Source organism: Cavia porcellus, unplaced genomic scaffold, assembly GCF_034190915.1.
Source record: "Cavia porcellus strain 051 isolate PalLab524CR breed Dunkin Hartley unplaced genomic scaffold, mCavPor4.1 scaffold_4, whole genome shotgun sequence".
Taxonomy (NCBI): domain Eukaryota; kingdom Metazoa; phylum Chordata; class Mammalia; order Rodentia; family Caviidae; genus Cavia; species Cavia porcellus.
In genome coordinates, this window is record NW_026947487.1 from 101,669,018 (window position 1) to 101,683,450 (window position 14,433).

At 44.1% G+C, this 14,433-nt stretch overlaps 2 protein-coding genes across 4 annotated transcripts; one reads left to right on the forward strand and one right to left on the reverse strand.

Moving 5' to 3' along the window:
• The first annotated feature begins 9 nt into the window (after positions 1-9).
• On the forward strand, positions 10-3,776 carry Nip7 (nucleolar pre-rRNA processing protein NIP7). Of its 3 annotated transcripts, none has more exons than XR_010047017.1 (6): positions 10-164; positions 282-368; positions 457-595; positions 961-1,101; positions 1,314-2,028; positions 3,361-3,776. XR_010047017.1 is itself a non-coding variant. In XM_063247574.1 (5 exons), the coding sequence occupies exons 1-5, from the start codon at positions 109-111 to the stop codon at positions 1,431-1,433; spliced, it is 543 nt and encodes a 180-aa protein (XP_063103644.1). In that variant the 5' UTR covers positions 10-108; the 3' UTR covers positions 1,434-3,776. The 3 variants fall into 3 exon arrangements, 1 of the variants encoding a protein (XP_063103644.1); XR_010047018.1 differs by having other exon boundaries at positions 1,314-2,022; XM_063247574.1 differs by having other exon boundaries at positions 1,314-3,776.
• A 267-nt stretch (positions 3,777-4,043) lies between these two features.
• Positions 4,044-14,348, reverse strand: Tmed6 (transmembrane p24 trafficking protein 6). The gene is made up of 4 exons (XM_003471985.3): positions 11,306-14,348; positions 9,810-9,936; positions 7,838-7,986; positions 4,044-4,434 (listed from the first exon to the last, which is right to left on the reverse strand). Exons 1-4 carry the CDS (start codon positions 11,552-11,554, stop codon positions 4,201-4,203), a joined length of 759 nt encoding a protein of 252 aa, XP_003472033.2. The 5' UTR covers positions 11,555-14,348; the 3' UTR covers positions 4,044-4,200.
• Between the last annotated feature and the right edge of the window lie 85 nt (positions 14,349-14,433).

A 14,433-nucleotide genomic window follows, 5' to 3' on the forward strand; every position in this document is an offset into this window, starting at 1 on the left:
ATTGGCGCTAGAGGGGCAGGCTTTAGGGTTGCCGGGAAGTGGCCGGCGGCCAACTTCCGGTTCCGACTGCTGAGGCACGAGGATCCGGTGTTCAGATCTACCGGGAAAATGCGGCCTTTAACTGAAGAGGAGACCCGAGTGATGTTTGAGAAAATCGCAAAATAGTAGGAGCGCGGGGAGGGCGGAGGGAATGTGTATGTGGTGGGGAGTGAGTGGAATGCGGACGCGGGGCCCGGTCGAGTTGGTTCGGGCGCAGCCTGCAGCCCTCTTTTTGCCCTCAGCATCGGGGAGAACCTTCAGCTGCTGGTTGACAGGCCCGACGGCACCTACTGTTTTAGGCTGCACAACGACCGGGTGTACTACGTGAGGTGAGCGGGGGCGCGCGACAGTGGGCGGAGGGGGCCTGGGTCCCGTCAGCTCCCTCCGCTGAACCCTTGCTCCCCGTCATCCTTGCAGCGAGAAGATGCTGAAGCTGGCGGCCAATATCGCCGGGGACAAGCTGGTGTCGCTGGGCACCTGCTTCGGCAAATTCACCAAGACGCACAAGTTCCGGCTGCACGTAACGGCTCTGGATTACCTGGCGCCTTATGCCAAGGTGGGCGGGGAGGGGCGAGGCCGGGTGTCCCGGGCTCGGGCCGGCGGGACCCGAGGGCCGGGGGTGGCGGGATGGGGGAGGCTCCATGGCGGGCCGTGCAGGTGTGCGTCGAGGCGGGGGGAAATTCCTGTCCTTTTCTCTGTCTCCCTCCTTCTCTCCAAATTCTTTTGCGAAATTAATACCAGGGGGCTGGGGATTTAGCTCAGCGGCATAAGCACCTGCCTTGCAAGCGCCTGGTCGTGAGTTCGATCCCCGGTACCGATTAAAAAAAAAAAAAAGGAAATCCCAGAACCGACAGCGAATTTATCAGCAGGGATATAACTTAGCTTGTTTTCTTTGTCTGTTGGACTTTCTCTGTCTTGCAGTATAAAGTGTGGATAAAGCCTGGGGCCGAGCAGTCTTTCCTGTATGGAAACCACGTATTGAAATCCGGTCTGGGCCGCATCACCGAGAACACTGCTCAGTACCAGGGCGTGGTGGTGTACTCCATGGCCGACGTCCCCCTGGTGAGTGGCGATGGCAGTGTTACAGAAACCAAGGGCCTTTCTTTTTTTTAACCTTGAAGTATACATTTTAAACCTGTGCGCGTCAGAGAGTAACTTCTCGGCACCTTCGAATTTCTCGAGGACAAGAACAGCGGTTTTTATTCTCTCCAGCCCTCGGCATGGGCTTATTGAATGACTTGAGTGAATTAATCTTCTCTTTTTTTGAATCCCAGGGTTTTGGGGTAGCAGCAAAGTCTACACAAGACTGCAGGAAGGTAGACCCTATGGCGATTGTGGTATTTCATCAAGCAGACATTGGGGAATACATACGGCATGAAGAGACCCTGACTTAAAGTGAAGGCGTCACAAGGACTTAATAGCACAGCGCTGTGGAAGGGCCTAGCTTTGTTTCCTGTGCAGATGCCTCTTTATGTGGAATTTTGTCACCACTGTGACCTCTACAAAGGACTTCTTAGTTTAATATTATGTCTCTAACAAGTGGAGGCTGGATTCTTACTGTACAGAAATGCCTCAGAAGTGGAATTTTAGATCTTTGTATTTTTGACTAAGTAGAATACTCTTATTGTGTATTTTTTATATTTGAATCAGAGGGCTTCTTGTTCTGAATGATAGATTCTAAATCATTGGAACCAAGGACAAGAAGAGCTTATCATTGTTATCTGTGATAACATTTTGTTTTCCAGACTCATAAGAGCACAATGGACTTCCATTTTTATGACTATCATGAAAGATATTAGAATATAAGAATAATAGCCTACACCAGGTGTGGTGGTGTACACCTGTAGTCCCAGGACTCGGGAGGCTGAGGCAGGAAGATGAGTTCAAGGCCAGCTGGGACTGCATAGTGAGACCCTGTCTCAGAAAAATAAAAAGAATACTATCTAATGTCTTCGGTTTTACAAGTGAAATTTGGCTCAAGTAGTAAGTGTAAGTTTTTGTTGTTACATTTTAGAATGATAATGTCCATCATAGGAAATTTCTGTCTGTACCTGCTACCGCTTGCTGCCTTTTCCCCATTTCCCTCCCCTCCCCTCCCTTCAGCCCCCGTCCACTGCTTATTTACAAAAGCTTGGTTTCCATTCTTTTCCCTTCTAGTCTTTCTCACCCTTCTTCCCCTTTCCCCATCCCTTGTTCCTTTTCTCATTTGAACTTTTTTTTGCGTTTCTCAGTATCTGTTATACATTTTGATTCTTATAGTAAGTGTAATTCATTCTGCTGTTTTTCCATACAGTAAGTGTTGCATATGTGGAAGAAAAACTTCTATTTAAACCCCAGATCTTCTGCCTCCCAGCTTTTTGGCTTTGGAGGGAGTCATTCAACTTTAATGTGTTGTTTTCTTTTTATTTTCCTTTTCCTTTTTCTGTTGGTACCAGGAATCAAACTCACATCCTTGTGCCTGCCAAGCAGGCATTTGTGCTGCTAAGCTATCTCCCCGGCCCTCTTTTCTTCTTTTATAAAAAAAATAGCCTTAAACCATCAGTCTAGGGGCTGGGGATTTAGCTCAGCAGCATAAGCGCCTGCCTTGCAAGCAGGGAGTCATGAGTTCAATCCCTGGTACCGATAAAAAGGAAAAAGACAAAAAAAACGTGGCTTTTACGATCAGAAATCATGATTGTAAAACATTTACAATGCCTGGAAAATGGTAGGTGCTGAATAAATGGTAAGAGTTATTTTTGTATTACAGTATTTCTGTTACTAAACATAGTATCTTCATGTAATGTGATTATGTTGTTTCTTTTTTTTTTTTTTTTTTTTTTTTTTTTTGTCTTTTTCATTTTTATCAGTACCAAGGATCAAACTCACGACCACCTGCTTGCAGGGCAGGCGCTTATGCCGCTGAATTAAATCCCCAGCCCCGATTATGTTGTTTCTTTACATGATGGGATACTCCCAGGCTGAAATGTTCTTTTCATTTTAATTTCATAAAATACAGGGCTGGGGATTTAGCTCAGCAGCATAAACACCTGCCTTGCAATCAGGCGGTCGTGAGTTCAATTCCCGGTACTGATAAAAATGAAAAAGACAAAAAAAAAAAAAAAAAAAAAGAATTTCATAAAATACAATTTCCCTTAGAACCCCCTCTTGCATGACTAGACTGAACCAAAAGCACTAGATACCATGAAATTATAATTTAGCTCCTTCATCCTTCCCATACTTCCCAAAATTATTTTTAGAATTAATAAAACATTTTAACATGGATTTTATTGGTACTTTTTAGATACATATAACAATCATAATAAAATGTCTTTGTTACTTTAGGGGCAGCACCAGGAATTGAACTTGGGATCTCACAGTTACCAGGAAGGCACTGTGCCACTGAGGTACATCCCTGGCCCAACTTTTTTGTTATGTTTTGTTTTGGTGCCAGGGATTGAACTCATGACCTCGAGTTTGCCAGGCAGGCACATAAGTTGCTGAGCTACCTGGCCCCTAAGCCCAACATTTTAAAACGTTTTACACCCCAAAATTTTTCAGACTGCTTGTGTTGTGAAACAACAATTTCTTTCTTTTTTTTTAAATCTGTCCTGGGGATCGAACTCACGACCGTGTGCTTGCAAAGCAAGCACTTATACTGCTGAGCTGAATCTCTAGCCAAAGAACTTCTTGATATACTGTATGTTATTTTTAATTCAAATGTTTATATCCTTAAAAATAAACATTTTAAACTACAAAAAGGCATACTACTAAGTCATTCTCTGCAAATTTGATTTTGTCCCACCTTTTTTAATTTTTGCTGCTAGTGCTTTCTGTTCTCCATTAGGTGGAATCAGTGAAAGCTAAGGAAGTGCTACGTGATAAACAGTATCTTGATCTTACATGTTTAACAGAGTCACAGTGGAGCCCTAATTTGTATGTCTTGCTGCCAGGCTGCTCTACCCAGCAGAGATCAAGCCTCCAGGAATGAATTAATACATACTTAAGATACAGCCAATCTCGGAGCGTTTACATTAGTATGACTTTTATTGCCATTTTACTGTTTTTGAAAAGCACAGTAGCCTCAAATATTAAACTTAATTCTTTCTGATTTTGCAAAGGAGAGTTCAGTACCGCTTTGACAAGGCTCTACCTCAGCAGAAAAGCCCAGATGCTATTGTCAGCTTAGCATCTTGGTGTTTTTGTGTGGCTTATTGTTGGAACATTGAAGAGACGTTTCACAAAATACAGCTGCAAGATACCAGATAGCACAATAACAAGGCTCTGGGCTATGGACCACCAGTTCACATAGTTATAGTTTGATTGAAGAAGGAAAAAGTCTGCCATCTTTCTCATCCGAGCAAAGTTGTAAAACCGCCATATATGAAAGACATTACTTTGCATCCTTTGTGTACTCACCTGTGGAAGAGAAAAGAAAGGTCCCACCTGCATCTGTCCTCATCTGTGCTCAGCAACACCAACCCACATTTTATACTGTGACAGTTTTGGCTGGTGATGTAGCACAGGGGTAGAGTACTTAACCTAGCATGGCCAAAATGACCTCAACTTCAGGAATGCTAAGCAAGTGATCTACTAAGGTGCTCCTAGCCCAAAAAGTATTTTCTTGGTAATGGGGATTAAACCAGGGCCTCTCATAGATTCACCAAATGGTCTACCAACAAACTACCACCAGCCTTTTTAAAATTTTTTGAGAGGGCTGGGGATTTAGCTCAGTGGCATAAGTGCCTGCCTGGCAAACACAAGGTTATGGGTTTGATCCCAGATACCACAAAAAGTAAAATTTTTTGAGAAAAGGTCTCACTAAGTTGCCCAGGCTGGCCTTGAACCTGGCTCCTCTTGCCTCAGCCTCCCCAGTAGCTGGGATTCCAACCATATATCACAATGCTGAGTTGTGGTTTTTTTTTTTTTTTAATAATGAAAGACTAGGGCCCAAGGATGTAGCTCAGTGGCACAAGCACCTGCTTGGCAAGCACAGTCCTGAGTTTGAACCCTGGTACCACACACAAAAAAAGTAATACTGAAAAACTAGTGCTCAAACTAAGGAACTCGTCCAAGTGAGCCTAAGTTTAGACATGAATCCAGCATTTCATTACCCTTTAGATGGTGCTTTCTGTCTGCAGATTTATTGTTAAAGGGCCAAATTGTAAATATCTTTGGTTTTACAGGACATACTGTCTGGGAGCTACCAAGATGTGCCATTGTAGCATGTTGGAGACCACTGTGAAGCAGCTCTGAGCAGGATTTAAAATTAATTGGCTTTCTATGTTTTATCTGTGAGTCTGTCCTAGGACTTGGCCTCTTGCCTGATAATGGGAGCTGATTCATAGTGAACCTCTATGAATCACTGGTCCTGGCTGAGGCCTGTAGTACTTGTGAGGCCAGAGATACCTCAAAGGGCAAAATAAGGCCACAGCTGCAGACATCGCCTTCAAACACCAATGAAGTAAATAACTGCAGCTGCAGACGTCTGCGGTCTCACTCCTACCATAAATGTCATCATGGAGATAAGATGGTTCTCCTGAGTTGGCGGCCCAGAGAAGCTCTTTGTCTTAGCCCTTATCCTAGCCAGAGTCAGGAACTGTGCAAGAGGGTTTGATCCTCCTGGAGCCCTAAAGTCGTACTACTTGTCTCTTATTTAAGCCTTCGCCAAACACTTGTTTAGGAGATTGGAAATCTAGGCCAGGTCCCCGATAGTAGCACAAAAGTAGTCATAGACAATGTGATTGTCAGATGACCATGGCTGTGTTCTAGTAAAACACAAAGGCCATGAGCTTTTGTGCACCAAAGAAACTATTGAGAAAGTGAAAAGATATCCCACAGAATGGAAGAATACCTGCAAATCCTGTACCTGGTCAGGGTCTTACCAAGAACATAAAAATAAATTAACTATATTTTGTTTTGTAATTTGGTCTGAGGATCAAACCTAGGGCAAGTTCTATACCACTGAGCCAGATGCCAAATTCCCAGCCCAAAAAACCCAATTTTGAAGTGAGCAAAGGATCTGAGCAGACAGTTCCCCAAAGATTTAGATACACAAATGGTCAGTATGTGAAGAAAAGGTGGCTACCACTAATTGTTAGGGAAATGGAGCTCAGCACAAATGGCACTTCATACCCACTACTATGCCTGTGATTAACAGGCAGGGTCATGAGTGATTCGAAGTCTGGTACACTGCGGATGGGCGTGTGAAAGGGTTAGCCACTGAAGAAGTGTGGCAGCTCCTCACAAAGTTATAAGTTAAAAGTCCCACTTTTAGGAGTACAGAAAACATCAACATGAGAGCTTGTATTCAGTTACAGCAGCCTTGTAGCCAAAAGGTAGGAACAACCCAGTGTCCATCAGCTGACGAGTGGATAAAGTGTGTCTTCATTCAGTAGAACATTCTTCAACCATAAAAAGAACAAAGTACTGATAAAAGCTACTTGAATAAGCCTTAAAAAATAAATGGAAAATACCAATTGAAAAAGCTACATCTGAAGCAGAAAGATGGATGTGTGAGCTTGAGGGTTGGCTGGGCTACAAAGTAAGTTCAAGGCCAGCCTGAACTGCACAGTGAAACCCTGTCTCAGACCCCCCAAAAAGGGCACATGGATGATTTAATCTGTATGAAATGTATAGATAAAATGAATAGGTCAACCTATAGAAACAAAGTGGAGTAGTTATTGCCATGGCTGGAGAATTGAGAATCACTAGTGGGTACAAGCATTTCTTTTGAAGGTGAGAAAATTATTCTAGTTTAGATGGTAGAAATGGCTATATAACTATGTAAATACACGAAGCATTTTTTAGTAAATTGCATAATTTATGCATTATATCAAGTAAAAAAGGCAGTAGGACAAATTGGGCCTGTGAGCCATAAATTTCCAGCTCATGGTATGACACAAGAAATTCAAATAATAAAAATGTATGAAAGGAGGCTGGGGATTTAGTTGAGTGGCACAAGCAAGTATGCGGTTGTGAATTCAATCCCTGGTACCGATAAAGACAAAAAAAAAATATGAAAGGGTGCCAGTGTGGTGGCGCACAGCTATAATTTCAGCACCCTGGAGGCTGAGGCAGGAGGACAGCAGTGACCAGCGCAGCTCTAAATGTTCCCAGGGAGAAGGATGGTGAGAGGATGAGAAAATGTCAATTTCAAGCCTGCTGCCTAGCAACTTGTTTGCCTGGCTGGCCTGACCCTTGCCTTCTTGGAGCTGGAAACACTTGCTTATGAGACTTGTTTGGGGTTCTCTGTTCTCAGGGCTGGCCTTGCGTTAGCCCCATGCATGTGATCAATCTCCAGCTTCAACAGCTCCCTACAGAAGACTAACGAGTCCAAGGCCATCCTGAACTACATAGTGAGACTGTCTCAAAAAATGGACATTTACAAACGGATTCAAATTTCCTTCCCTGTTTTGATTTTACCCATATGAGCCCTCGTACAATATTACTCCCTTAATTTTCTTTTCTTTTCTTTTTTTTTTTTTTTTTTTTTTTTTTTTTTTTTTTTTTTGTCTTTTTCTTTTTAATCGGTACCGGGGACTGAACTCATGACTGTCTGCTTACAAGGCAGGTGCTTATTCCGCTGAGCTAAATCCCCAGCCCCGCTCCCTTAATTTTCAATCTTTTTGCTTTTAAAAATACGTTTATTAGGGTAATACATGTTTGCAGTACATAATGATTACATTTACTGTAGGGAATTGGTTCCTGTATATACCAATTCCAATTCTTTATCTTCCCCCTTCTCTCCCCCACCCCAAGGTTTAATCTGTTACTGAAATTTAAAATTAGTTCCCATGATGTCTCTTCCACAAAACATTACCTCAATTGCATCTAGGGTATCATTCAGGTGTTTCCTTTGATTCTGTTTGTGGTTTATCTCAGGCCCCTCATAGAAGACTCCAAAGTTGAGGTAGACTTGTACAGAACTAAAGCGATTTTGCTGGTTTTTTAGACAAAGCTGGTAGTAACCTGTAGGAATTCTTAGATCATTAGTGAATCTTTGGTTCCCCCCCCAACACACACACACACACACACACACACACACACACAGGTTTGAGACAGGGTCTCACCATGCAGACTGGCCTTGAACTTACTATGTAGCCCAAACTGGCCTTGAAGCCTCTTGAATGCTGTGATTAAAGGTGTGTGCACCACTACACCCGCTTTCCTACTCTATTTTAATGTTTTCCAAGAGATGTCTGTTGCCCAGCTTTTTTGTGAGGGAGTTATGTGAGTTGAGACAGGGTCTCACTATGAAATACAGTCTAGACTTGAACACATAATCCTCCTGTCTCAGCTTTCAGAGTGCTGAAATTACTGGCATGGACTACCACATCTGGCTTTAAAATTGCTACTGTAGGCTGGGGATTTAGCTTAGTGGCATAAGAGCTTGCCTGGTAAGCACGAGGTCATGAGTTTGATCCCCGGTACCGCAAAAAAAAATAAATGGAATAAAATAAAATTGCTACTATAGCTCATTGTTTTTATTTAGGAAATACAAAGAGCCCTTTTTAACATAGAGGGCACTGGTCTTACCTGAAACTTATTTTAATAAATATTACTAATAGAGCTAAGTGTAGTGGCTCATGCCTTAATACCAACCCTTGGGAGGCTGAGGCAGGAGGATTGCTGCTAGTTCAAGGCCAACCTGAATTATATAGCAAGACCCTGTTACCAAAAAATGTTACTATTATCAGTACTTTTAGTTGTGCTGGGTGGAAAACTGTTTTTTCCCCCTTCCCATCTCCAGTTCCCATGTCTTTTGTTAAGGCTCTCCTGCTTGTACATCATTAGAGCTGGGGACATTTGTGTGTGTGTGTGTGTGTGTGTGTGTGTGTGTGTGTGTGTGTGTGTGTATGTGTGTGTGTGTGTGTGTATGTGTGACTGAACTCAGGGACTGCTGAGCTATACACAGCCCTTTTTAGTATTTGTAGACACAGTCTCCTACTCTGCTTGGGCTGGCTTCAAACTTGCTATCCTCCGGCCTTAGTCTGGAAGGTAGCTAGGATTGCAGTGTTTGCGCCCAGCTGGGTACACCATCTTGAACTTGAAACTGGGGTGAGGGTGAGGATACACTGAGAATGAAAGAAACTGCCCTCCTGGAGTAATTGTGACGCTGCCTTTGGGGCTCCTTTTCCTGCTGTTTTGGGCTGCAGTCCTCTTCCTTTGTGTGTTCGCAGGCCCTGGGGCTTGCAGAGTTTGAAAGCTAAAATGATTGGAAGGCACTACTGGCCAGAGGGGCAAAGGTGCCGAACATCCGTGAATTCTGACGGGAATCCCACCGCCCAGTGGAGCTGTCTGATGCTGCTGCTGCCTTAGTGAAGACGGTGGCGCAGACTGACTGCACTTGTCCTTAGTGGGACAGGCCTCATCTGGCTGGGCGAATTTTCCGGCTGGAGCAGTGTACGTTACCTACATGGCCATGCATTTCTTTTTTTTCTGAATCTGCTATAGTAACTGGGCTAAGTATTCTGATGACTGGAAAGAAATGCTGCCCCATGTTTTATTATTTGCAATTCTATGTTCCAAATTGTTCTGTGTTAGCCCCTTCCCTAGTCTGGTCAGTCAGGGATGAGACTAAGCCTCAGGACCCTGCAGTGACAGTGGTCACCTTGAGACGCTGCCCTCAGATTGCTGCTACCGGACTGCAGTCTGATGTCTTCAGCCATCTCCAGGAGCACTGGGTTTTGATGCTGGAATTTCATCCATTTTGCCATCTCTATGTACAGCACTTCATTATTTCCCCAGTTTCACAGAAACCTGTTACATTAGTCATGGGGATGAAAACAGACCTGTCTCTTGGGTAGAGAAGTTAATCTGGCCCCGAACATCCCAGGAGGTGTCTATGAGGGATCCCTTTGGGGTATGCACTGTGGCAGCAATGTGCCGGTCCTGCGACATCCCAAGTATCCGCTGAACCTGCCAAGACACATGAAGGAGAGCAGAGAGCCCCGTGACATCACCTAGGTGATAAGACTGACATCCCATGACCCTCAGCAGAGCTCTGTCTAGGATGCTACTACCCATCCACCCGTTTCCGGGTAGTGTACGACTGAGGTAGCCTTTCACTTCACACACTGACAGCATCGTGGCTAAGCCCCATCAATGCTCAGGTTCTGCAATGTCAGATACAGTACAACAGGGGAAAAAAAAATCAAAGCTGCGTGTGGTGGCGCACTCCTGTAATTCCAGCACTCGGGAGGCTGAGACAGGAGGATCTTCGCAAATTCAAAAACACCAGCCTGGCTACAAAGTGAGCCCAAGGCCAGCCTGAACCGTATAGTGAAACCCTGTCTCAAAAAGACCAAAAAGAAAAAAAATCACCCAAAATACTAAGAGCTCCTTTGTTGAGGAGGAAGATGTGTCCGGACCACACCGCTGGTATGAACCAGTTGATCATATACTTCAGCCCATAAAGATCTCAGCTGAACTTGCTTTGTAGTTGAGCTTTCTAGTGGTGAGCTCTCAGACTGGGTATTTGCTTACTTGGCAGCCCTCATCTATAATTGGCACTCCACGAACATTTGTCTCTAGGCTGGATTTTGATAAGCCCAAGCTACAGTGAGTTGACTAGTAGCTACTGTTCTGATAAAATTCAGGGTTAAGAAAAAGCTCTGATAAGTTAAATTTTAAGTTCAATGGAATAAAGTAAGCCCAACACAATCTCTTACTATATAAATTGGAAAATTAGGTTTCTAAGATAAAGTTAACAACCACAGTATAGATGAAATTATTTTAGCCTTGGGCAGAAAATGTAAACACTTATATCTCCAGTTGCCGGAATTACCCCTAAAGACGGAGAGTGGATGCGGCTCCCCTGCCACGCACTAATGCAGCCTTCTTAGAATCTGTGTCTAGATTCAACGCTGTGACTTTTTCATACGAATCTGTACTGTGTTCATATTTTTAAAAAAATATTTTAGGGGATGGGGATTTATCTCAGGGGCTAAAGTGCCTGCCTGGCAAGCACGAGGTCATGAGTTCGATCCCCGGTATCCCCTCCAAAAAAAAATCACAGTGTATCCTTTCTCTTACCCCCAAACTCAAGGAAGCGGGCTAGCATTTCAGGGAGTGGTGCCATCTGGCCCAAGGCTTTGAGCGCATCTGCAGGCCCCAGTGTGAGGGGCCAGGCTGAATGTCTGAAACTTGGTTGGCGAGTTTCAAGTTAGAGGTCCACGCTTCATTCAGAGGTGGGAGTCACAGCATAACTGATGATCAGACCTTGTTTTTATGTAAGCCTGAGTGATTTTATGAAAGGGGAGAAAATGCCCCAGCTGAACCCACATACCTCATAGCTGAAGTAGAAGTAGCCATTCTGGTGGGCAAATTGCCAAAAGCATTCTATGCTCCCTGGAAGGATCAAGATGGCGAAGTCATGGCGTTCAGCCTCATGCAGCGGTTCCCCAGAGGCAGTTGGCTCTGTCTTCTGGCTCCTACCAGTTGTCACTAGATTCACAGCCACCAGCCCAGCCCAAAGGAGCAAAGGGGACATGGTGCTTTCTGTACCCCTCTGCAGGTGAACTACTGGCAGCCTCATGGAAATAAGTAGCTCAGACACATGCTGGGCTAATCATTAACCCCACAAAACACTGGCAGGCCAATTCTGGGCCATGCGTAGGTATTTCATATTAGAACTGCCACAGCACCTATGACCAGCTAACAGGAAACTTTTGCTTTTCCCTCAAACACTCAGTAGCTTAGCATACCTATAATTCCAGTTCTCTGGGAGGCTGAGGCAGGGGGATCACCAGTTCAGGGTCAGTTTGAGCAAATTAACAAAACCCTGTCTCATTATCATCAACATTAAAAAGGGATGGGGATATAGCTCAGTGTAAAGATACTCAGTTCATTCCCCAGTACCAAAACACAAAACAAGGCAAAACAAACAAAAAAGCCAAAACTTCAGTGGTTTACCAAACTTTTTCACGAGTGCTTAATGGTAGAATCCACTACTTAGGAAGAGATCTACATTCATTGTTTGGGCTCCAGTTTTTCAGTTCTTGCTTCTTGGGGGCTAAATATTGGATAAATTTCTTTACAGCCATCCGAATATACTAACAAGTTGGCTGGGGAAATGTTTGTCTTGTATCTAACTGATAACTGTTGCTATTATAAAATATCTACAGCAACACCTGTTTCAACAGAGTTCTGCCCAGTCTGGCTGACAGCAAGCCCCAGCATGTGATTCTCGCTCAGTTTAAAGCCCACCACTGACTGTCCTCCTGGTTTCTGCCAACTTCTACCTAATACATGCATTTAAAGTTACCCATAAAAAATCAATTTAAAAAAAAGCTATCCAAAACCTGTTCAAGATACTGTTTGAACCCTCAGACTCTTTAATTCAGTACCCACAGAGGGAAAGAAAAGCCATTTAAACCCACCCGAAGGGCCAAGGATGGAGCTTAGTGGCACAGCACCTGCCCAGCAAGCGCAAGGTTGTGAGTTCAATTCCAGGTACCAAAAATAAATAAACAAACCCCCTGAAGACTATTATGCTGTTCACATCATTCTTCTGCTCCCGACATCCACATGCACTGACTGTGGCAGGCACTGAGATGGCCTATCTGTGTCCTGTCTGACTTTATTCTCACTGCAGCACTCACAGCAATGTGATCTGCTGCCTCAGGTGAGGACAGCTGACATTCAGATTAAAGTGACTTAGTCCCACAGCACAGTTGACAGAGCTAGTCCTGATAGGTTTGTTTGTTTGAGACAAGATCTTACTAGGTAGTTGAGGGTAGCTTTGAACTAACTAGCCCAGGTTGGCCTCAAACTCATGAAGATCCTCTTGCCTCAGCCTCTGGGAGTGCTGCGATTACAGGAGTGTACTACCATGCCTAACTACCCAGACCTTTCCTGAGATAGGGTTTTACCAATTTGCCCAGGCCAAGTTTGAATTTGTGATTATCCTGCCTCAGCCTCCCAGTGTGCTGGGATTACAGACATTAATACAATTACAAGCATTAATTCCATGCCCAGCCTAGGGGTTCAGTGTTAACCTCCAAGATAACATTTTTTTTTTTTTTTTTTTTTTTGTCTTTTTGAGACAGGGTCTCTCTATGCAGTTGAAGTTGGCCTTGAGCTCACTTTGTAGCCTAGGCTGGTCTTGAACTCATGACAGTCCTCCTGCCTCAGCCTCCCAAGTGCTGGATTATAGATGTGAGCCACCACACCCAGCTAAGGTAGCATTTCTCAGTCTCTGAGTCCTAATGTCTAAACATTTTTTTTGGTAGTACTGGGGATTGAACTCAGGACATTGTGCATGTTAGGTAAACATTACCACTGATCTACATCCCCAGCCTGACCTTTTTATTTGAATCAGTCTTTTGTTTTGTTTTATAAATTCATTTTATTTCAAGGAGAAAAAGAAAAGATTTCAAAGCACATCAGTCAGGGTTTTTTTTTTTTTTTTTTTTTATGATCAGGTCTCATTATGTAACTCAGGCTGGTCTGCGACTGGTGACTGGCAACAGACCCTCCTGCATCAGGCATCATGCCAGCATATTTCAGTCAGTCTTAAAAAACAAACAAAAACTGCATTTCTATCTTCTAACCCGAGATGCTTAAAATACATTGCATCAGCTCCAAGTGTTACAATACACAGAAAACAGACTTCAAAAGTGTTTCAGTTCCAGCCAAGGCCAGGTGGCATCCAGTGCTTTGCAGGACACAGGACTTCCTGCACGAGCTCACTGCCACTGTAGTGCAGACAACATCATGATCAACAACTGCTTCAGCTACCTAACCAGTTCACAGGAAGTACCACCTTTTACAGAAACAAGCAGTGTTCTATACACACGTTTCAGTGGTGTTGCAATAAACATAACCCTGAAGTTCTGTGAAAAAAAAGTTAATGGACCGATGCACTGCCACGCTGGCAAACACCGACGGGGCGTCTTGCTCCCGATGCACTGCAGCCTCCCTCTTTTTTTTTTTTTGTCTTTTTCCGTTTTTATCGGTACCAGGGATCGAACTCACGATGCCTGCGTGCAAGGCAGGCGCTTATGCCGCTGAGCTAAACCTCCAGCCCAGCAGCCGCCCTCTTCTGCCTTGGGGGAAGGTGGGAGTTGGAGGTGGACAGCATCTGGACTCAGGGCTAGCTGGGGAGACCACAGCCAGCTGTGAGCAGACAGCAGCTGCACTGAGGAGGCCAAGAGCTCACTCTTCCCTGGGACTCCGCTTAGGGTGGCAGCTAGAGACACAGTGTCAAACTTCAAAACATGTAGATGATACAGCTGTGCAAAGCTTCCAACTTGGCACTAAAGGACAAATTTTAAAGGGTTAGCGTATCTTTAAAACTTGCCTTTCAGTCACTCAGAAAACCTTGGTTATGTAAGGAAGTGCATAAACCAAGAGGAACTCTCCATGTTATCTGCTTAACAAGGCATCCACGGATTAGCGCATCCGGTACAGTTT